This window comes from Pseudorasbora parva, chromosome 16 (genome assembly GCF_024679245.1).
Source record: "Pseudorasbora parva isolate DD20220531a chromosome 16, ASM2467924v1, whole genome shotgun sequence".
Taxonomy (NCBI): Eukaryota; Metazoa; Chordata; class Actinopteri; order Cypriniformes; family Gobionidae; genus Pseudorasbora; species Pseudorasbora parva.
Window position 1 is genome coordinate 27,601,442 of NC_090187.1, and position 23,020 is coordinate 27,624,461.

The window sequence follows — 23,020 nt, forward strand, 5'->3', positions numbered from 1 at the left end:
ATCTAACACATTATTAATTCATCTTTTTGTAGGTGCTCATTGATCTTTCAAACACAACTCAGCTGGATAACACACCTCGCTGGCACCCCCTAAAGGAGCAAAGCGAGAGTATTCACCATGGAAGAACACACCCTCCACAGGGGCCTGGCGGCTCCGGGGGACTCGGGGGTCAGGGCGGCTCTGGAGGTCAGGGAGGCCCTGGAGGGCCAGGAAGTTCTGGAGGTCAAGGAGGGCAACCGGGGAACCAGCAGTCCCCTAAAACTTCTGTCATCAAGAGCCGAAGTCACGGCATTTTCCCTGATCCGGCTAAAGGTAGGTCATGCATACTAAACAAAAATAAACACAGGAATCGCACAGGTGGCGCAACTAGTTATGTAATACCGTTCAAAGTTTGGGCTCGGTATGATTTTTTTCATGTTTTTGAAAGAAGCCTCTTAAGCTGATGATACACAGGGCAACTTTTTGAGCAATGTTTCCGGGCAATGTTGCTGAAAGATGTTTATTTGGGCTTTTTCCTCAATGGGAAAAAGCCCAAGCAACATCTTTCAGCAACATTGCTCAAAAAGTTACCCTGTGTATCACCAGCTTTACAGTTTGTACAGCATAAAATTGAAAGATAAAGTGAATGAAAGTTAAATGAAAGACAGAAAATACAGTAAAAACAGTAATATTGTGAAATATTATCACAATTCAAAATGACTTTCTTTTTAAATAGATTTTAAAATGCAATTTATTCCTGAGACTACAAAGCTGAATTTTCAGCAGCCATTGCTCCTTGTGTCACATGATCCTTCAGAAATCATTTAAAATATATATATTTTTAATTGAATAGTTGATTATGGACTGTTCAGTTATTCATTTAAAATATGTAAGGATTATTCAATTAAATTTGATGGAATTTTACTATTAATCAAAATTAATAGTTAATCTTTTATTTATTTATTTATTTTTAAAGGCTTTTTTAGTGTAATACAGTGATTTGCTGCTCAAGAAACATTTTATCTTGCTGAATGGAAGTATAAACTTCTTTAAAAAAAAATACAAATAAATAATGAAACCGCTGACCTCAAACGTTTAAACGGCTCTGCATAGTTTACAATAGATGGAAGGTTTAAAATATATTTAGGATCAGTGCTGGATTAATCGAGGGCACGTACTGTATTTTCACAGACACACAAGTCCCTACAATAGAAAAGTCTCACAGTAGTCCTGGCAGCTCCAAATCTTCCTCTGAGGGTCACTTGCGCTCCCACGGCCCCTCACGCAGCCAGAGCAAAGGCAGCGTCACCCAAGCACACCTGGAAGAAGCAGGGAACGCCATCGCTGCAGCCGAGGCTGCGGTGCAACAGGCCCGACTCCAGCCAAGTAACCCCTACTACTTCACATGAGCTCACAGCCTATCTGTTCTCCGTCTTTCTTTCTTCCTTCCTCTCATTCTCGCACTCTTCCACTATTTCTTTTCCATTCCCTCTCGTCCTCACCTTTCTGACACATTTTTTTTCTGTTTCGTTTAGTTTTCTTCATTTTATGTTAGTAAATTAAAGCCTACACCTAAATTACAAAATGAAATCATCTAACTTAAATCATAAATAGACAATATCTGATGGAATACAAGGAAAAGTGAAAAATTAGATGTCCCTAAAAGTACTTTTTTAAACCTCCCAGCATTTCAATTTAGACATTTCAGTGGCAAAACAGAAACGATCTCATCTAAAAGATCTTACTTTTTAATAAATCCTACAAAACATTAAATTATTTAAACAATCAATGTCTGTTAAACTCCCGTTCGTAAAAACAAATTACAAACCTGCCTTTAGTTGCAGTAAAACTTGGGCGAGTCAGCAATTAAAATTTTTATTTCCTCGATAAAATTTGATGCCCGACATAATGCCAGGCTCAGTCTTTCTTTGCAGTTCTGTAGTAGCAGAGAATATATTTGTTGCATTTAAAAAAAAAGATCCCTTGAGGTACAGCACAAAGTGCTATTTTTACCCGAATTGTCCCGCCGTCAGAGATTCTCGATGCTGAACTGAGTGCATATTGAAGACACTTCACACTGACATCCAGAGCATGATGAACCCCTCTGTTACTTCATTTCCCCTTGCAAGTAAAATCCCAGGCCCTTACCCCAGATCAAACCCATATCTATGTCCGCATGACTGTGGTGTGTAAAAATCATGAGCTGGTTTCATGTGAGGGCGACTATGCAATCTGTGGATGAGTCTGTGTAGAGACAGCCCCATCTAAAGGCAGAACTGGCCCCATACTGATCATACAACATCTTCCAGCCAATGAGAGCAAAGTATCGAGTCAGATGACCATCATGGAGGGATCTCTGCTAGAGGAGGTGAGAGACACGTGACTCCTCCCTCTCTCTAAATATAAGAATAAAATCAGCACTAATTAGCACATTATACATCCATTTTAATAGCAAAACACGAAAATATTTAAATCTAGAATATAGTCAAGAAAGCCATGAGATTTGCTTAAATTTCAGTTTTGTGTTTAAACCGATGTTTAAAGTTATTTTAAAATTACCTTTCATTTCACCGTGGTCTATATTTTATTTTATTTTTTTAGTTCTTCTCTTGCTTATCTTTTCTGTTCATGTGGAAAATGCATATCCATTCTTTTTGCATAAACTGTAATGTAAATTAGTAATGTAAATATTGAGCCCTGTACATTATATGGCATGCGTACAATTCCTTCTTTCTCTCTTTGTGTGTGTGTGTGTGTGTGTGTGTGTGTGTGTGTGTGTATTTCTACAGATAAAACAAACCACAGAATGATTGAGGGGGATGGATACACTCTGGACAGTGAAGATGTTATGGGCACTAATGCTGTGGACAGTGCCATATTTCAGGTCCCTCAGCTGTAAGTATTTCTATTCAAACCTGCAATTGCAAATATATATATATATATATATATATATATATATATATATATATATATATATAGTTAAGTCTGTAGTAAAAATACAGTAAAAACCGTAATATTGGGAAATATTATAAACATTTGAATAACTTTTCTGTTTTATTATATATTTTAAAATGTAATTTATTACTGTGATGGCAAAACTGAATTTTCATCATCATTACTCCAGTCAGTGTCACATGATCCTTCAGAAATCATTATAGTATAATGATTTGCTGCTCAATAAATATTTATTCTTAATATCAATGTTAAAAACAGTTGTGCTGCTTTAAAAAAAAAAAGTGGATTCGGTGAAACATTTTTATTTGATTTTATTTGATTCATAAAATGTGACATATTTTTGAATAATTTGCATAATAAATGCATAAAACTTAATAAATGTATTTACTGTAACTTTTCAATGGTATAATATAATAATCAATGGTATGTGTCTTTGCTGAATATATATATATATATATATATATATATATATATATATATATATATATATATATATATATATATATATAAAATGAATCTCTTCTTTTGTTACTTTTTTTTACCCTACTATTTAATTATGTATATCAAAATAGTTTAAAAAAAAGTTGCAGTACTCACTACTTCAATTTATTTGCTCTATCGTTGTTCATTTCATCAGGAAAAACATTCCTAATGGGACAGATAAAAGCAGAGGACTTGAATCGTTGAACCTGCCAGATTCGGAAGGTAACAATCTGTTTGGTATTCCAGATTCAGTTCACACACAATCTAATCAATCATTTCCATGCTCATAACAGTGAACATTATGAGAACAAAATTAAATTGGCAAACTGCGTGTCACAATAGAGCTTTGCACAATGTTATGCAGGGTAAGTCAGTACAGGTCAGGTTCACCCGTGAGGTTGAATTAGCACTTGTCAGAAAGCTGTTTGGAAGACTATGAACCTGTTAAACAGAGGAAAACAGCAGTCATCCCCTTCTGTTCTACTCTAGATGAGCCACTGTGTCACTGCCATATATTGCTGAATAATTCATCACAGCAGAGGGTGTGTTTTTGTTGCTGTCAAAAGAGACGGACGTCGGCACAACAAAACATGGACTCTGTGGCAAAGTGTCATTCTTGAACATTATTTTTTATCTTTGTTCAGCATAATGAACATTACACAAAATATAATATAGCATTTACTCACCTATATATAATACTGAAATATATATAACAGTTCTGAAGTAGAGATCTCTAGTATTTTATTATACTGCTCCATGTTTTATATCATACAAACCTGAATCCAAAAACGTTGGGACAAATTGTGAATAAAAAAGAAATGAAATAATTTAGAAATCTCATTAACTTATATTTTATTCACAGTAGCATATAGATAACATATCAAATGTTACAAGTGAGACATTTTGAAATGTCATGGCAAATATTGGCTCATTTTGGATTTCATGAGAGCAACACATTCCAAAAAAGTTGGTACAGGTAGCAATAAGAGGCCGGGAAAGTTACATGTACATATAAGGAACAACTGGAAGACCAATTTGCAACGTATTAGGTCAATTGGCAACATGATTGGGTATAAAAAGAGCCTCTCAGGGGGCAGTGTTTCTCAGAAGTCAAGATGGGCAGAGGATCACCAATTCCACCAATGCTGTGGCAAAAAACAGTGGAGCAATATCAGAAAGGAGTTTTTCAGAAAAAAATGCAAAGAGTTTGAAGTTACCTTATTCTACAGTGCATAATATCATCTAAAGATTCAGAGAATCTGGAACAATCTCTGTCCGTAAGGGAAGAGAAGATGCCACAGAGTGGTAAACATGGCCTTGTCCCAACTTTTTTGAGATGTGTTGATGCCATTAAATTTAAAATCAACTTATTCTTCCCTTAAAATTATACAGTTTCTCAGTTTAAACATTTAATATGTCATCTATGTTGTATTCTGAAAGAAATATTGCAATTTGAAACTTCCACATCATTGCATTCTGTTTTTATTCACAATGTGTAGGCCTACAGTGTACAACTTTTGTGGAATCGGGTTTGTATATAACTGTTACGTGTATATAACATGCATACAGGGGTTGGACAATGAAAATTAAACTCTGAAACAGTATAGAGAGGTTTCTTCACTGATTTTACATTCCATTAGTAAGAGCAGAGTGTGAAGGTTGAATTAACAGAGCAATAGTAAATAAACTATTCCAATCCACACAGCATAATGGGAGACATATCAGAGTTCAAATAAGGCCAAATTGTCGGTGCGCATATCGCTTGCTTTTCTGTGACCAAGACAGCAAGTCTCTGCAGTGTATCGAGAGATATGGTATCCAGGGTGATGTCGGCATACCACCACTAAAGATGAACCACATCCATCAGGAGTAACTGTCGACGCAACGTAAAGCTGTCTGAAAGGGACATCTAAGTAATGAGCTGGATTGTATTTAAAAAACATAAAACCACAGCTGCCCTACTCACTGCAGAATTCAACACGTGCCTCGACTCCTGTTTCCACAGAGTCTATATATGTATACATGGTCGGGTGGCTATAGTCAAACGTTCAGTCACGCGTGCCAATGCCAAATGTCGGTTTCATTGGTGCTAGCAGCACAAATCTTGGGCTGTGGATCATGTAAAAAGTGTGTTGTTCTCTGATGACTCCATCTTCACTGTCTTTCGAAGTGGAAAAGTCCCAACAAGCTTCAACTCAATGGCTGTATTAGCCCCAAAAAGGAGATCCGACCTACATCATACAATGCACAATCGTAGTTATGCACCTGCCCACCATTGCCGAAAACTTGTATTCATTTATTTTGAACAACAGACAACCGTCCGTCCGTCCGTCCGTCCGTCCGTCCGTCCGTCCATCTATCTATCTATCTATCTATCTATCTATCTATCTATCTATCTATCTATCTATCTATCTATCTATCTATCTATCTATCTATCTATCTATCTATCTATCTATCTATCTATCTATCTATCTGTCTGTTTGTAGGTAAGATGATGGGTGAGATCAAGGTTGCATTGAAGAAGGAGATGAAGACTGAAGGAGAGCAGCTGGTTCTTGAGATCCTGCAGTGCAGAAACATCACCTACAAGTTCAAATCTCCAGACCACCTACCTGGTAATCAAATGTTCTTCAACACGCACTCACAAATACCATTGGCATACCATCTGTTATATTTTCAACTATCTTTTTTAGACTTGTATGTTAAGCTTTATGTCGTGAATGTGGCAACCCAAAAGAAGATCATAAAGAAGAAGACCAGAGTGTGTCGCCATGACAGAGAGCCATCTTTCAACGAGACGTTTCGTTTTAACCTGAATCCCGTTGGCCACTCTATCCAGGTGAGAGAAATTACAAACTGCCTGTTTACATGTACAACTCTTGTTTCAATCGGACCGAATTCATTTCAGTTGATGGATCTGAATGTAGTGATCGGGTTGATGTGCATTTGTATGTCACAAGCTTCAAATCGGAATTGATTTTTTCTACATGGACATTAAAGGTCCATGTCAAATCCCATCTTTCAAACTTTAGTTAGTGTGTAATGTTGCTGTTAGAGCATAAATAATACCTGTAAAATTATAAAGCTCAAAGTTCAATGCCAAGCGAGATATTTTATTTAACAGAAGTTCCCTTTCAAAACCTACAGCTTGGACTACATCCCTGCACTTCCTTCTGTAATGACGTCACTAGAACAGTTTAAGCTTGTTCGAGATCCAATGGCGCTGCGCAGACTGATCAGCAAATGACATCTAAGTACAGAGAGAACGATTGTAGAGCAAACTACTCCTTATTAATCTCTCTCGCGGTACTTTGATGTCATACACCGATTGGTCTGCGCAGTGCCAATGGATCTCGAACAAGCCTTTTGCTGACTATCCCTGCATCCCAATTCACATACTATCCATACTAAATAGTATTCGAAAATAGAATTAGTATGAAAAGAGTATTCCAAAGATACCCGGATGGTTTACTATTTCCGGTACGAATTCGAAGTACTGATCGATGTGCACTCTAACGGCTGATATTACCCACAACCCATTGCAAGTTGGACGAGGATTCGATTAGAACTACAAACTCGGATAAAAAGCGTTAAAAAAACTACAAACATGACGGATGTGTGAGTCAGATGGTTAAGTAGAGAAGTTCAGATAAAGGGGTTTGAGTGACCAACTGTCAGTATTTAACCTGACAAAAATACATTTTATTCAGTGTTGTCCATATTATATTTCACCGGCAGCAGCATTGTGAACTTTTGTAATGACACGTTTGGCCATTAACTTTTAAATGCATCATTATATTTAAACTGCAAACACACGAGGAGAGTCTCTACATTAAAGACCCACAAATGGCAGATCAACGAGCGGCTTTATTTCTCTCCAATACGGTAGGAGATTAATCTAAATGTGGAGGATTTGAACTGTGACGTATCTGACGATGATTGACAGGGCAGTTAAACGGTGACGGTATGCTCGTAACTAAGCGACAGAGTCTGTTAAAGATGGCGAAGTAGTATGTCCCGAAGCTTGCATACTTTTCTGCTACACACTCAAAAGTATATACTTTTTCTTCAAAAAAAGAGTACATACTTTTAGGATGTAGTATAAGTAGTCAAATTGGGACGCAGCATAACCCTCCGCCACAAGAATACGCAAAAAAGGGTGTGTGGTCTTGTTGCTCTCCCACGTGGAGAAGAGCGCACACTGAGCGCATGCATCTCCCCATTATGGTAAGAGGCAACCGCTGGCACAATCAGAACTCGTTACGTATTTCTGAAGGAGGGACTTCATAGAACAAGGAAATCATTAGGCCGTTTTTAGGACAGAGAAAACAGCGGTGTACAGATAAGTAAATTGTGTGAAAAATACTGTTTTTTTACACGCGAAACATGAACTCATGTTATATTGCACACTGTAAACATAATCAAAGCCTCAAAAACACATGAAAAACAGGACCTTTAATATTTATCCATTCTGGTCATAATTTAGGGACAGTGGCCATCATTTATCAAAAGTGCGTACACCAAATTTCCAGCGTACACCTTGCGTACACCCAAACCCACGGTGACTTTGAGATTTATCAATATGGACGTTGGCGTATGGCACGCTCAAATCCTACGCCAGCTCAGGAGGTAGTGTACGCACGTTTGAGTTAGTGGGAAAATGCGCAGAAAAACAATTCCTAACACCACAAAACACACTGACAAGATATGCTGTATGACCAACTGTTAAAAACCACAACAACAACATTCAGTGTTTATTTTTGTGCAACATGAACGTCAATGTTTAATGTGTGTGACTTTACCAAAGCATTTGATTTGAAGGCATGTATTCCTCCAGTCGCGAGCCTGTGCGCTTTATCTGACGGTTCAGGCCCGCCTGGCCCAGCAGCTGCGCACGGACTGGGACTAAAATAATTCAGACTGACAAAATAATAAAAATGACCTTCTTCTTTTAAATAATAATACAATCAATACAAACGACATTCTTCTTCTAAGCGTCATTAAGAATAATAATCATAAAAAGAAGAAGAAGAATCTTACAAATTGTCATGTAATTATTAATGTCAATGAATCTTACTCCACATCACATCATCATCACTATTGTACACCCCAATACATGTGCCGTGATACGAAATTAAATGCTATTTTTTTCAAAACGTGCTGTAAAATAATGCAGTGATGGTAATTTATCATCCAAACAGCTATTTAAACTGCTGGAGTGCGCTTCTCAACCTCCACACTATTAAGAGTACTCGTAATTTGGGTCCATATTTTGTTTTTGTAGGTGCCTTTAATCCCACTCTTTAAACTCCCAAATAAAACAATTTCGGGGTTTTTTTTCCATTTCCTTGGTGATGCTCTCGATGGGTGCGTCTCAATCATCTCACTAGTTCAGTAGTCAGGGCACTGATCAGGGAGTCAGCCCATTGACTTATGTCCTAATCAGTGCCCTGACTAGTGGACTAGTGAGATGATTGAGCACGCCCGATCTCCACGTTGGAGAAGTTTCGCTTCTTTGCCGTCTTCTGTTTGTCCATGGTGTAAAATGAAGGCGTGGAGGAGGCGGAGACTTGAATATATAGGGGCGTGTTATTCTAATGACGATCGTTTTCAGCCGCCACATTTATCAAGGGCAAGTATTGCGTACACCTGGATTGCAGAGGTGCGCACAGTTTCATAAATCAGGCGATGAGAGGAGTGTAAGCATAATCTTACGCCAACATATACACTAGTTTCTACGCAAGATTGATAAATGAGGGCCAATGAGCATATGAACCATTTTTCCCTGCTGCTTATATGTATTACATCATCTGAGGATGAGAATCCGAAACAAGGACTGGTGGGATGTTGCCCTGCCCCACTTCACAGATACTGAGTGAAAGGATAATTTTAGAATGACACCCATTTATTTGACACTTTATTCAACAGTAAGAACAGCTTGTTCCGCGCGTCATTACGCTATTTCTAAAATCTATTTAATATAGTTCAACTCTAAAATAGGCTAAGTATCCTGGGGGATACAAACATTTGAGAGGCAGTGGGGAGAGTTTAGGTCTCACTTCTTTGTTTCATGTTGAAATATTGTGAACGTTTAGATCTGGTCACTTTGTTCATACATTCTTTGTTTAGCTCATGTGCAGAATTTAAAAACAACATGACCAACTGCAGCGAAAAATCTACTCACCTTCAGATAAAAGTTTATATATTTCACATATTTACTATATTTGGAGGGGATTTATTTGCATCCCCCAGGATACCTCACCTCTTTGGGGGCACAAATTAATTTTAAAAAGAATCCTTGTTTGGCAATGCGTATTACAGCATTTTAACAAAATAAATCATTTTTAAAACATTTATTCTGTCATTACTTAAACTAAACATTCTTTGTAAATTTTTTGTTGAACCATAAATATTAAGCCTATTTATGAATATAGTATAGCCTAATGTGTCATATTTAATATGATGTACGATTCAATGTGACCAAAACTTTGCTGAATAGTTCATACTTTTTAATTAAGTGTTTTTTTTTTTGCTCATAAAATGTAAGATAAACATTTACTGTACTGAAGCGTGTGTGTGTGTGTGTGTGTGTGTGTGTGTGTGTGTGTGTGTGTGTGTGTGTGTGTGTGTGTGTGTGTGTGTGTGTGTGTGTGTGTGTGTGTGTGTGTGTGTGTCTGTGTGTGATATACACAACAAATGAAAACTTGTATATAAACAGTAGTTTTCATTTTCAACATTAAAAAATGGTGTATACATAATCAAGTAAACCCAAGTTGCTTCAGACCAGTAAATGTTAAATGTTTATTTTACATTCACTTTATCAAAATCATCAAATATTTATGAGCAAAAAAAGACTTTACTTGATTAAAAAAAATGTGACCTATCAATCAGAGGACAGAAGGCATGAATTAGAACAGTTTTTTTTCTGCAAAGATGTGGTCATAATTTATAGGCCCTAGAAATTTTCATATTAAATATGACACATTAGGCTAAAATAAAAATTCATAAAAAGGCATTATACTTGTTCAAAAGAATTTTAAAAAGAATGTTACGTTTAAGTTATGAAAGAATAAATGTGTTAAACATTTAATTAAAATTTAACGAATTGCCAAAAAAGCATTATTTTTTTAAATGAATCTCTGTTATGTTGATTTGAAACAAATATTTATATTTAATATGAATAATAATATAATATAATAATATTTTTTGGAAATCATAATACAGTATTTGATTAATAGAAAGTTTAAAACAATCTATTTTTGTCTCATGGGGAGGAAAGACAACAACTCCCAGAATGCTTTGCTGCCCTGTAAGGCCACTCCAGTGATCCACCTACTGGATCACTGTGACTGGATCACTTTCCCACCGCGCTCATTTTCATAAAATCAGTTCATTTAGAGAACAGACACTACAATTAAAAACAGAATGTGTCTGTTCTATATAATGTGATTTAGCTGAGGGAGTGTCACAGCACAAATGCTGCAGGAGTCAGATTACATTCATTGTGATGAATGAGCTGAATGAGCTCTCGTGATCGCGCTCACGGCATACATTCACAGCGTGTGTTCAGTCTGGCACATTTTCAGTTCATGCCTTTGGAAGCTTAACTTTCATAGGAATTAATTTGAGAAGTTGAAACACTTACTTTGCTCTGCCGCTCCGTTTACATGAATGCCTGCAGCTACGAGCTGAGCTGTGAGTGCAATATCCCCCATGCGCGGGTTAAAAACATGAGGAAATAGCTCCCTCTGCTGGCTGTAGTCTTTAGCCTCTGGCCAAAAATTCCAAAATGATTTTTTTCCCCCAGAAATAAAATGCATAAATCTCTTGTCTCAGGGCGATATGAGGGGGGAAGCATGATCTTTCAAATATACTCCAGGGTTTCTATAGCCTGACAAGCCAGACCCACATCAACATGTTTGGTCTGGAAACTCACCATTGCCAGCTTAATCTGAGGGGCGGGATAAACAAAAAGATTTTGTCTTTCAAACTCCCTCTGCACGCAATAGGATAGCGTTTCAACCAACCAGAGCAACATGAAATGGAGCTCGTTGATAGATGAAACATTTGCTGTAGTGGTGGGCGATACTGCAAAATTTGGTATCAATCAATTACAATTGGAGGGGGAGGAGGAGAAGCAAAGTGCTCAGGATTGTAGAGGTAGAAGACACGAGCAAAGTGTAATGAACGTAGAGGAGAGATATTTAAATTAATATATCGATTCAATTACAACTTTATCGATCTGATACCAGCACCAGTGTTGGCATCGATACTATCGATATTTAGATCGATCTGCCCACAGACTGTAAAAAATGGACATAGTATCCGTGACGTCACCCATAGGATTCCAATAAGCCGTTCTGAAGCTTAAAGTAGCGTCGAGCTGGGCGTTGCCATCTTGCAAGTGAGTCATCGCATGTCACTCCCTGATAACAGAAAATGGGCAAAAAGGCGGGATGTGGGCAGAGCTTAGGTGACTATAGACGGCAGATAAATGGCTATCCACCTATCACTCAAAGTAACCATGCCCTTAATTATGCAGAACTTTAAAGCTTTATATAACGTAAACGAATGAGTTATAAAAAAATTCACTCCCCTCACTGTTGTCATGTAGGTCAAAATTAGCCTTATAGGCCAAAACCACAATTTGTACCAGGCTGTAAACATGTTTTTTTCTGCTGTAAAGTAGAGGCTGACATTTTTCCGGGAATCCCACGGGTCACGGGATTCCCGTGGGATTCCTGCAGGATGGGAGTCATCTTTGCTATTAATCACGGGATTTGGACGGTACAGGATAAATAGTTAACGGGAGCAGACGGGAGCGGGAATCAACCAATAGCAAAGACGGAAAAAAAAAAAAGTAAATGCAACATTTTGTAGTTTCCTTTTAATACACCTACTAGGGCTGTCATTTTTGGGGAAAAAAACTAATTTGAACGGATATCAAATATCAAGCAATGTATTCGAATATAAAGCTTTCAGTTTGTCTACCGCATCAGCTGTCGACGCGGTCCTCTCCAGCAGCTGGAATTTGTTTACAGATGCCATAGCAACTCTCAACGGCCACCAGGACTTATCTTACTGTTTTTGGGACTTATACGGTTTTATAAAAGATATGTATTTGTTGTAAAGTGTACAATCATCTCAGAAAAAAATTATTTCTAATGTCAGGCGCAGTTGAAGGTAGGTTTAGGACAGTGTCATTATGCCAACATTATCTTCATAACTTCTTACGAAATAAAAAGTTTATCCTTCAGAAAAATGTATTTTCCTCTCTTGTCAACATTATAGCTTGGTGCATGTGAGCGCTGTGCGCACTCTTCAGTGGTGAAGGCGCGCACTGTGTACGTCATATAAGGACGCACACTCAAAAGTTTTTGTCAAGGCTTCCCGCCAGAATTCAAAGAGCAGTGCTCTAAGAACTATAACTAAAACTGTAAATGTAAACTATAAATGTATTGTTTACTGAACAATTAATGAGTAAAACGCAGCTTTATGTGCTGTTTGTATTTATTAAACTATTGTAGACATGGTGTGAACCGTACTGTTTTTCTTTTATTTACTGTCTTCCATTTTCTGGAGAAAATCTAGAAACAGGGGCTCAGCAGCTGGTCTAAAACAGGATGGAGAGCAGATTAAATCAAATGCTATGTATTAAACACTAATTGAAGAAAAAAAAAATATGGGAGCAGTACAGGAGCGGGATGGGAGTGGGAGTCAGTTTACCAGGAGCGGGATGGGATGGGATTATTTTTTAAACTTTGGTCTGGGAGTGGGACGGGACAAGATTTATTTATATGGGAGTGGGACGGGACAGGAGTGAAAATCCACTCCCGTGTCATCCTCTACTGTAAAGTTGAGAATTTTAACATAAGGGCTCAATGAGATTCTGCTCCCTTCTGGAGCCTGTCCCTAGTGGCCAGTTGAGGAATTGCAGTTTACATTACTTCTGTTTTGGCTTCAAGAGAGATTGCGGGAGGTTGCCGCTTGTCCGCCCACCTCTAATTTGCTGTATCTGATCGGCAAGACTGAGAACACATCATGCCTTTTTAAGAATGACTTCAGTGCCGTTCTTTGTTCTTTTCTCAGAGAAAAGCTTAACTCCAAGTCTTCCAGAGTCATGGTCAAAGCTGATTGGAAAGACCGCCGTTCGCCAGATTCTGTGTTTACTAGAAGCACGGCAACTCTGCTGTCATTATGTTAAGCCCCGCCCACTAACTCTATACACGATGTGATTGGCCTGACCAGAGTTTGGTTTTTACAGCTCATAACTGTATTGAGAGTTGCTAGACGATACTCGTGGCAGATTAGATTTGCTGCAGCTAGGGTGCGTCTAGATTTCTAGGCTAGGGTTTCTACTGATAAATATGATAAGCCATATGCTAATCTGTGAAGTAACCCTTTAATATCTTTCAATAATTGAACTTCTTGCTTCCCCGCCCTCTTCACAGCTGTTCTTGGTGTCAAATGGTGGGAAGTTTGTGAAGAAGACCCTGATTGGTGAAGCCTACATCTGGCTGGACAAAGTGGACATGCGTAAGCGGGCAGTCAGCTGGCACAAGCTAGTGGCCACCACCAATCAAACGCAGCCGTAATCAGACGCCCATCTGTCTCCCATCAGTGCCCTCCAAAAAAAGAGAAAACAGGAAACGGTGGGTTTGTGAATCTAGAATGGCTGACAGTTGACGGAAAGAGAAAATGGAGGTGAATAAATAAACTGACTACAATATCGAACAGTCTGTAGGGCGAGACTGCCAGTTTTCTAACTGAAAAGTGTATTCCAAATCCCGAACCATTCATAATCAGGATATGTAAATCCATTTCCGCTCCCAGAGCTCTGCTGTTGTCATTTTGCGGGGTCATTTCTGCAACTACATTCTACATCTTAAATATATTAGGCATGGGCCAATCATTACTTGGGAATTTCTGCATTTAAGCTGTTATCACGTGTTCAAATTCATATATATTTCTGGCAAAAAAAAAAAAAAAAAAAAGGCCATCAACAATGGAGATCAACATAGCATAATTTTTAGTTCTTGACACAATCATGTGATATCAGAATATGTTATGCACTGTACGGAGGTTATACCGTAAGGAAGAAAGACAATCGTTAATATAATGGATTTCCCTTTTTGAATGCAGCATCCAAGCGCACACATTTTAAGATTCCTCCGTTTGTATCGTCTCGGGTGTCGTCTTCAACGTTTAGGGAATGTGACGTTGGCAGTTGGACACGGATGGCTCACTGAAATATTTCGAGAATGGTAAACCTAAACGAGGGTGTACTTTGTTCTTTAGCATCTCAAGCCCTCAAGTTAGGTTCTCCGAAGTTAAAGGGCATCTATTTTCTGTCCAGAAGTATGATTGTATGTGTCTGCGATGTGTTTGTTTTATGAGGAGCATCTTGAAGTAAATGTCATGTTAGTGGTCAGATGTTGTCACCAATAGTCTCCGTTTTGTGACCAAGTTGTATGTGGAATCCAAATATGCACTGACAAAAAGAGAAAAAAAATATTATTAATAATACAAATGAACAAACAACTTTTTGCCATTTATATAAGGATTCTGGCTCAATTGGCTCGACTTAAATCCAGATGTAATGTTTGTTGTTTATTTGAATGGTGCAAGGTGTCTGTCCTACCTGTCTGTGTCACTGTTCCATGGTGGTGCACTTTTTAATATTGTTTTTCTGCTGTAAAGTTCATCTGTTCAAGTCAGTTTAGCTATGAAGGATGGTTCTTTTTCATTATGATCACTGCCTCTGCACCATATCAGTGTATATCTGCACTAGTTTGTGCCATTGATGGATAAAGGCACATGTTTTTGTCTGTCTAGGTCCTGAAAACACCAGTCAGTAATTTTCTAACTTTCCATGTTCAGTATCAGTGGACATCTCTCACACATGGAAACCGGGTGTTTTGTAACCTGGCTAATATAACGTACACCGACGTTTCCATATGATTTAATCTGCATCTTGCACAGGTGGTGCACAGATGTACCTGAATAAAAGGTTGCTGTCATAGTAAGAAAAACTATCGTGTGCCAACCTGATGTTTTAACCAAACCACTGGTTCTGTTTGGGTAAATCTATGCAACATGGATTATGTTCTTTGAATGCATATACCTTAACATGCGACATCCAGCGAGTGTCTGAATATATGTATATCTGTTAAAGAAAACAAGAAATGAATTATATGAATATTGTATAGTGTTTATTTTTATTTATTTATTTTGTACTTCCTCTTTATGGCACAGTATATATTAATCATTATGCACTTTACATTATTGTTTTCACAGGATTCCAAATGTCATCATAAATAATGACAAAAAATATGCTAACGTACCAGAAAATTGGGTAAAAACGATGCATATTTTATAATGCGCATAATTATGATGACCAATCAAAACCTGTAATGAGTCAGTGTCATTCATTTTCATCATTTTTCAGTTGTTTCCTTTAAACAAGCACATTCATTTAATCTTTTTGACTACTAAATATTATCTTCTATTCTTATATCATTGATCATTCGATGAATTCAGTTGCCGTAAACAGTGTGAATGTGATTTGGTTATTTGATTTATTTGATTTTGTAAATATATAGGATATTTTCTACGAGAAGCGGTCTGAATATTTATTTGGTCTGACGTTGAGCATGCGATTGTGATCAAGGTCAACCTCTGTCTGTACATACTGTATTTGTCTAACTGTGTCAGAATGTAATATCTGGATTGGTTTAAAATCATGTGTTCGATCAACCCATTCCAACTTGTCTGATGAAATAAACAACATCTCTCAGAATGAAAAAAAAAAAAAAAAAAAAGACAACACAATTTCCTGTCAAGTTGAATGGTTGTCAAAGAGTTTCTATGTTTTTACATAGATGTTGCATGTTTTGTTAGATGTTTGTTGATATATTTTGCCTCCGGATTCAGTTTAAAAAGAGAGAAAAATTGAACACATCATCTGAAGTTGTATGCGGACTGTAAAAATGCTTGTAAAATGAGTCTTGTTTTTCACTTCGTGTAAAAAAAAGTAGAAAAAAATCTAATGTTATGGTTTTGTGGTTGTCCACAGGATGTCATGAAATTATGCAAATTGTGCAGTAGAGAAAAGATAATATATGAAAAATAAGAAGTAAGTAAAAACTTTCTCCCTGCGTCCAAATAATAAAGAATAGATTCTATTTCAAATGTGAACATGTGTTTTGTATGTTTTGATCGCTGATGTGTGTGACAAAAACAGCACACGTGTGATATTGCTTAAGGATTAGTTCAATTCAAAATGAAAATGTCCTGATATTTTAGTCGCCCCCATCTCATCCAAGATGTTTATGTCTTTCTTTCTTCAGTCGAAGACAAATTAATTTGTTTGAGGAAAATATTACAGGATTCCACATCATAAACTTAAATGGCAACCAAAATGTTGAAGGTCCAAATGAATGCAGTTTCAAAGGGCTTTGAGTAGCTTCAGAGGCTCTGCGCAATCCCAGACGAGGAATATAGCTAAACCATCATCATTTTCACAATAAACAACAACAACAATACAAAAACATTAAAAAAACATGTATAGGCTATACTTTTTAACCCTTACATATTCAGGTCTTTAGCAACGCGGGTCTATCTAACATGGATGGATATGTACCTGTTAAGATAATATATAAAACTCCTGATATTAGAGTTAACAATTACAGAAGAATAAAATAAATTATATTTCGTTACCTTTTGGAGCTTGGGAGGGTTCAGTTTGAGCAGATGTTTTATACTATCATCATTGTCCTCCTCAGTGCTCATTTCCAAGTACATTCAGCATCTGGCTCATAATAATCTCAAACATATTCTCAAAACTAATTTAGTAAAGTGACAAAGTGACAGTGACAGTAATATTTGAATGTGTTCAGTACTTGCTCAGCAGTAAATCGCTGAGCCATTTCAAGATTTTCAGATTATGATTAGATTGGAGTATATAGTTTTGTTTTCTGTCTAAATAGGTAACTATGAGTGAAACGTCACTTCATCATTGTGTATCAGACATTGCCACCTTTTGGAATAAAGGTGAATTGCACTTATTTTGTCATTACAGATCAGTGTATTATTGTGCTGAAAAAAAAGTACAATCGTACACACCTCGGGTCGTTAGTGACCCTATACAATTTTGACAAAAAAAATAGTAGAAAAACAGGCATTCAATTATATTTTTATGATTTTTGTATTGTTACATTGTTTAAAATGGATTGATTGAGGAATACTAAGAAGGTTGATGTCTAACTTGATGTCTAACTTTAAAAAATTAATGGAGGAGGGTAGTGAATGACGTCTGGGTCCCGGGTCGCTAAAGACACGATGTATGTATTTAAGGGTTAACCTAAATTGCTCATCTTGCGCTGCTCCGTGCCACAGATTGTGTAATCATGCCGCTAGATGTATTCGGAAGTACCGCCCCAAGCGGACGTGCGAGGACTAATACAAATGTCCTTTTCCAAAAAAAAACACTCCATCTTCAACTTTAAAATCATATGTTTTTTTGTTTGTTTTTTTTAACCTTTTTTTTGCTAAAGGACATTTGTAGTAGTCTTTTCACGTTCGCTTTGTTAACAAGGGGGTGGTATTGTGTTGAAACTGTTATTACGAAGAATGAACACTAGGGGGAGATGTGATGAAAGGAAGAAGGATGGTAAATACACATGGAGAGTTCGGTCTGGATTAAAGAAATCTGATAATCCAAGGAATTCTTGTGCCATCGTATCTTTTATTGTTTTGCAAAGTTAAGTGACAGCACAACACGGTACTTCCGCCTGCGTCTAGCGTGACATTTCTGATGTGATTATGCAATCCGTGTCATGTAACAAAGCAGCGCAAGATGAGCAATTTAGGTTAAAAAGTATATACATTTAACAAATAAAAAAATGGTAAAATGGCAAAAATGCTATTTCTAACACAGCAACAGCTCACTTGCATTGAGATGTTGCCATGCATTATCACCAATGAACTCTAAAGATGACCTACGCAGGTCTGAGGTGGGGCAGATATATATATAGTGCTTAAAAAATTATTAGACCACCACCTGTTGTAAGGTCTGTGCCACAGTTGCCCTAAACTAACAGTATTGGTTATTACCAAAATATATTTTTTGTATATTTCTGTAATGGTTAATCCACCAGTAGGCTATGTGTAAGTTCTTTAGTCACAGTTGGCCAGAACAAAATCCAGACAAAGTCCAGACTTGAATCCTATTCAACAAATTTGGGATTTAAAGATTAATTACACAAAAGTTTCATCAAAAGCAAGTCTTTGAGAACAACTAAAACTATTTGGAAGTCAGTAACAGCAGAGACTGTGGAAAATACATGAAAACAATGCCAGCAAGAATGCAAGCTGCAAAGCTAAAGGATGCTATACAGAATATTATGTTTTTTGGTTATTATGTGAATAAAGACTGTTTAATTGTTTCAGTTTGTTATTTGCCTAATAAATGACAACAACATTTTTAGTTGTTGACAGATTCCTTAAATATTTGTGTTTTCTCTTTATGATGACAGGTGGTCTAATACATTTGTTAAACACTGTATATACAGTCTTGCTCAATATACGGTTTGCACGTCCCTTGCATAATCTGTGAAAATGTGAATACTTTTAACAAAATAAGAAAAATACTACAAAATATGTTTTTTTTTAAATTATTATTCAGTACCGTCTTGAATAAGATATTTCACATTTTTAAAAATGTGTCCACGAGACGATGGATGATCCATGGCAGCGTTTTTTTGTTTCTGTTTTTTTTTTTTTTTGATAGTTGTTCTCAATCCTGTGTTTGTCCTGAGCAGTTAAACTGCCCACTGTTCTTCAGAAAAATCCTCCAGGTCCTGCACATTCTTCAGTTTTCCAGCATATTTTGCATATTTGAACCCTCCCCAGCAATGGCTGTATGATATTTAGAGCCATCTTTTCACACTGAGGACAATTGAGGGACTCAAACACAACTATTAAAAAAAGGTTTGAACATTCACTGGTGCTTCAGAAGGAAACATGATGCATTAAAAGCCAGGGTTGAAAACTTCTGAACAGATTTTGCAAGGGGTGTGTAAACTTTTGAGCAAGACGTGCGTGTGTAGAAGGCCTAGATTAGTTTTTATTTTATTGATATTTTTATTTAGACAAATTGGTAACACTTTACAATAATGTCTCATTTGTGAACGATAATACGGTGCAAACACCGTTTTCTTTAGTTAACAAGAACTACAAATGAACAATATATCATTTATTAATCTTGGTTAATGTTAATTTCAACATTGTAATAAAATCAAAAGTTGTATTTCTTAACATTAGTTAATGCACTGTGAACAGACAATGAACTAAATGAACAAGCAAATATAGTTTCTTATTATTTCCATTTCTTTTTCGATTTGGGGTGAAATATGTAAGTGAATGGACAGGTTTGAGGTTTTATGCGATTCACGTTCTTGTAGTTACAGTGTTCGGCCAGCAGATGGAGACATCTGTCTAATAATTAGGCTACAAAGCTCAGAGCCTTGTCATAGATGAGTATTCAAACGAAGTTAAATGACTTAGCTGAGTTGTTTCGGTTTATGAAAAGAAAGAAATATCAGAATTGAGTTGACCAACTAAACGACTTGCTGATACAGAAAACATTGCTTGAACTGCAACACACATGCACATACATACTAAGAAAACAAAAGAGGAAATGAAGGAGAAAGAGGGAGTGTGACTCATAAGGGCCTCATTATCCTCTCAGCATTTTGTCAGGGCTAAATTAAAGAACACAAGGCAGCGTTGCTAGAACCATAACAAGTCCTGCCACCACACAAAAACACTACCACTCACCAGTGTAGCCTCAGGTTTGTTTCAAAGCAGGAACAATAAGAAGCATATACTCGAAACTGACTATAAGAGGAGTGTTTGTGAGAATTCATTCTCTCTGGGAAATGTGAGGCAGGGCATGTTGCCATGGAGACGCGGGAACAGGGGTAGGAGGGCCCAGGGGAGCGATGTAACTTGGATAGCAGGATGTGCTAGTGAGTGTCTGATACTCATCATCCTCAGTTCAGTAGACCGTGACAAATTGCGATTTTCGATGTGTCTAATCAGCCAGCATTACTACTCGATAATACCGTGCAAATGAGAACGCTTTCCCTGAAAATCGAGCGAAAGCCGCTCACGATTTTTAGCTCGATATCCGTCGCAGCATTGCTTTGACAAACATCTTATATCTGAAGTTAATTAGCTTCCTCAAAACTCTCCCGAGAGACAATGGTGTGTTTGTTTCAGAATCAGGCCTAATCAACGCCGTAGCTAGAGTTACCGAAACATTAATAAATAAATAAATGCACTGACTGCACATACTTTGTTTCATAACTAGGTAGTAGTCCGTTAAGACTGGCCGAGTTTGACTAGCTAGCCAAGTTAGTTGTCTTTTTCCCCCTTTAAGATTATTTTAAGTTAGGCTACATAAAAACATATATTAATCTAATTGAATGGCAAAAAAAAAAAAAAGATGATTTGGTAGTTATGTTAATACGCTGTCTTAAAGGGATATGTTGACCCCCAAATGTTGTCATCATTTACTCACCCTAAAGTTGTTCCAAACCTGTTTCTCTCTTCTGTTGAACACAAAATAAGATATTTTCTAGAATGTTGGCCAAATAGTTGACGGTATAGCCATTGACTACCATAGGCGGGAAAATGAGAACGAGTAGGCCTACATTTTCATTTTTGGGTGAACTATCCCTTTAACATAATATGGTTTATGCAGCTGACTGGCATTAAAGCCCAGAGGGTTTTTATTATTTTAGATAGCATGGACTCTCAAATATGAGCATTCACGTGCAAGGGACCACCCTCCTAAGATTTAAAAAAGGCAGCAGTCTTTTTAAAATAAAATTATGTGATAAAAATAATTGTAAAATATTTTGTTTCTGTTACGTTAAATTATTTGATTTTTATTCTACTCACTCCATACTGTATAGTAGGCCTATAGTAGGTACAGTATTATTAATTCAAATTATGTTACATTTATTTGTATCAATTACCACAGTTACAGATACAACATACTTGTTTGAATAAAGTTGCATGGGTGTCGTTCTTCTGTTGAACACAAAATAAGATACTTTAAAGATTGTAGGTAACCAGACAGTTGACTGTAGCCATTAATTTCAATAGTAGGAAAAAATACTATGGAAGTCAATGGGGACCATCAACTTGAACAACATGAAAGTGAGTAAATTATGACAGAATTTACATGTTGGGGTAACTATACTTTTAAATAAGATTGTATTTATTTATTTAACCAATGGTTATTTTAATCAAAATATATTTAAGCAATCACTTGTAGCGCTAAGTCAGTTTAAGCAGGACAGAGCCTGGACCAGTTCAAAGCAGAACTCAAGACTTTTCTGTTCAGAAAGGCTTTTATGTGTTGATTGTTTGTATTATTCTATATTTTTTCAGTTTTGTTATTTTTCCCTTTTTCAATGTTGCACTTTGAGATTCTTCGGAATGAAAAGTGTTTTATAAATAAAATCTATTATTATTATTATTATTATTATTATTATTAAGTCATAAAAGAGCTATGGTGATGTCATCAATATCATGCACTACCCTCACCTTTTTGAGCTTAAGGGAGAAGTGGCATGTGACTGTGAGCAACACTAGATTTTATGAACAAAAAAAACATATTTTGTTAAACATATATGATAAATTAAACTAAGCTAATAACATTACTGTTTTCTCCAGTACGACTGTACAGCCAAATCTAATTTTGTCGCAATATTATCCTGTTTGACACTGTGAAGCTGCTTTGACACAATCGTGATTGTAAAAGCGCTATATAAATAAAGTTGATTGATTGATTGATTGATATTTTCAGGAAATAAAAAAAAGTAAACTAGAGAAACAGGTATTTTATGGTATGCAAGTCAATGCTAGGCAAAAAAATTAAATAAAATTATAAAGCAAGATATTTATTTATTTATAATTTTGCCTAGCAATCGACTTGCATGACCTGTAGGACCTCCGTTCATCTTTGGAAGACAGTTTAAGGTATTTTATATTTAGTCTGAGAGCGTATCTAAGTGTACGCACACTATACTGTCACTATACTCTCCACACTATATCAAATATCTTAAACTGTGTTCTGAAGATGAACGGAGGTCTTACGGGTGTGGGATGACATGTAAAGGGGTACTTCAGCGCTGGGAAGATGAATCTGTATTTAAACTGGGTCATCAGTGTAGTAGAAATGTGAAATTATTTTTGAATTTGGTGCCTTCTAGACTGAGAAAAGACAGAAAATGTATTTTTGTCTAATGGGGATGAAAGACTACAATTCCCAGAATGCTTCGCTGCCCTGTTAGGCCATTCCCAAAGCCACCTACTGGATTACTGTGACTGAGTTGAAGACACTACAATTAAAACCTGAACGTGTCTGTTAAATATAATGAGTGAGTCACCGCGCGAGTATCACAGCACTGAGCACTAACTGCAGGAGTGATGAGAGCTGAGGTAATCGCGACTACACTCGCGGCATACATTCACAACGCGAGTTCAGTCTGGCGCTTTTCAGTTCATGCCTTTGCAAGCTTAACTTTCA

At 36.8% G+C, this 23,020-nt stretch overlaps 1 protein-coding gene across 4 annotated transcripts in view; it reads left to right on the plus strand.

The window, feature by feature from the left end:
• pclob (piccolo presynaptic cytomatrix protein b) overlaps positions 1–14,468 on the plus strand; it is a 112,497-nt gene extending 98,029 nt beyond the window's left edge. For all 4 annotated transcript variants that reach the window (XM_067420143.1, XM_067420142.1, XM_067420144.1 and 1 more), the window contains 7 exons: positions 33–312; positions 1,171–1,365; positions 2,769–2,874; positions 3,572–3,639; positions 5,904–6,032; positions 6,111–6,256; positions 13,869–14,468. In XM_067420143.1, coding sequence (XP_067276244.1) covers positions 33–312; positions 1,171–1,365; positions 2,769–2,874; positions 3,572–3,639; positions 5,904–6,032; positions 6,111–6,256; positions 13,869–14,012 — 1,068 coding nt within the window. In that variant the 3' untranslated portion in view covers positions 14,013–14,468. The remainder of the gene's footprint in view (positions 1–32; positions 313–1,170; positions 1,366–2,768; positions 2,875–3,571; positions 3,640–5,903; positions 6,033–6,110; positions 6,257–13,868) is intronic.
• The last annotated feature ends 8,552 nt before the right edge of the window (positions 14,469–23,020 follow it).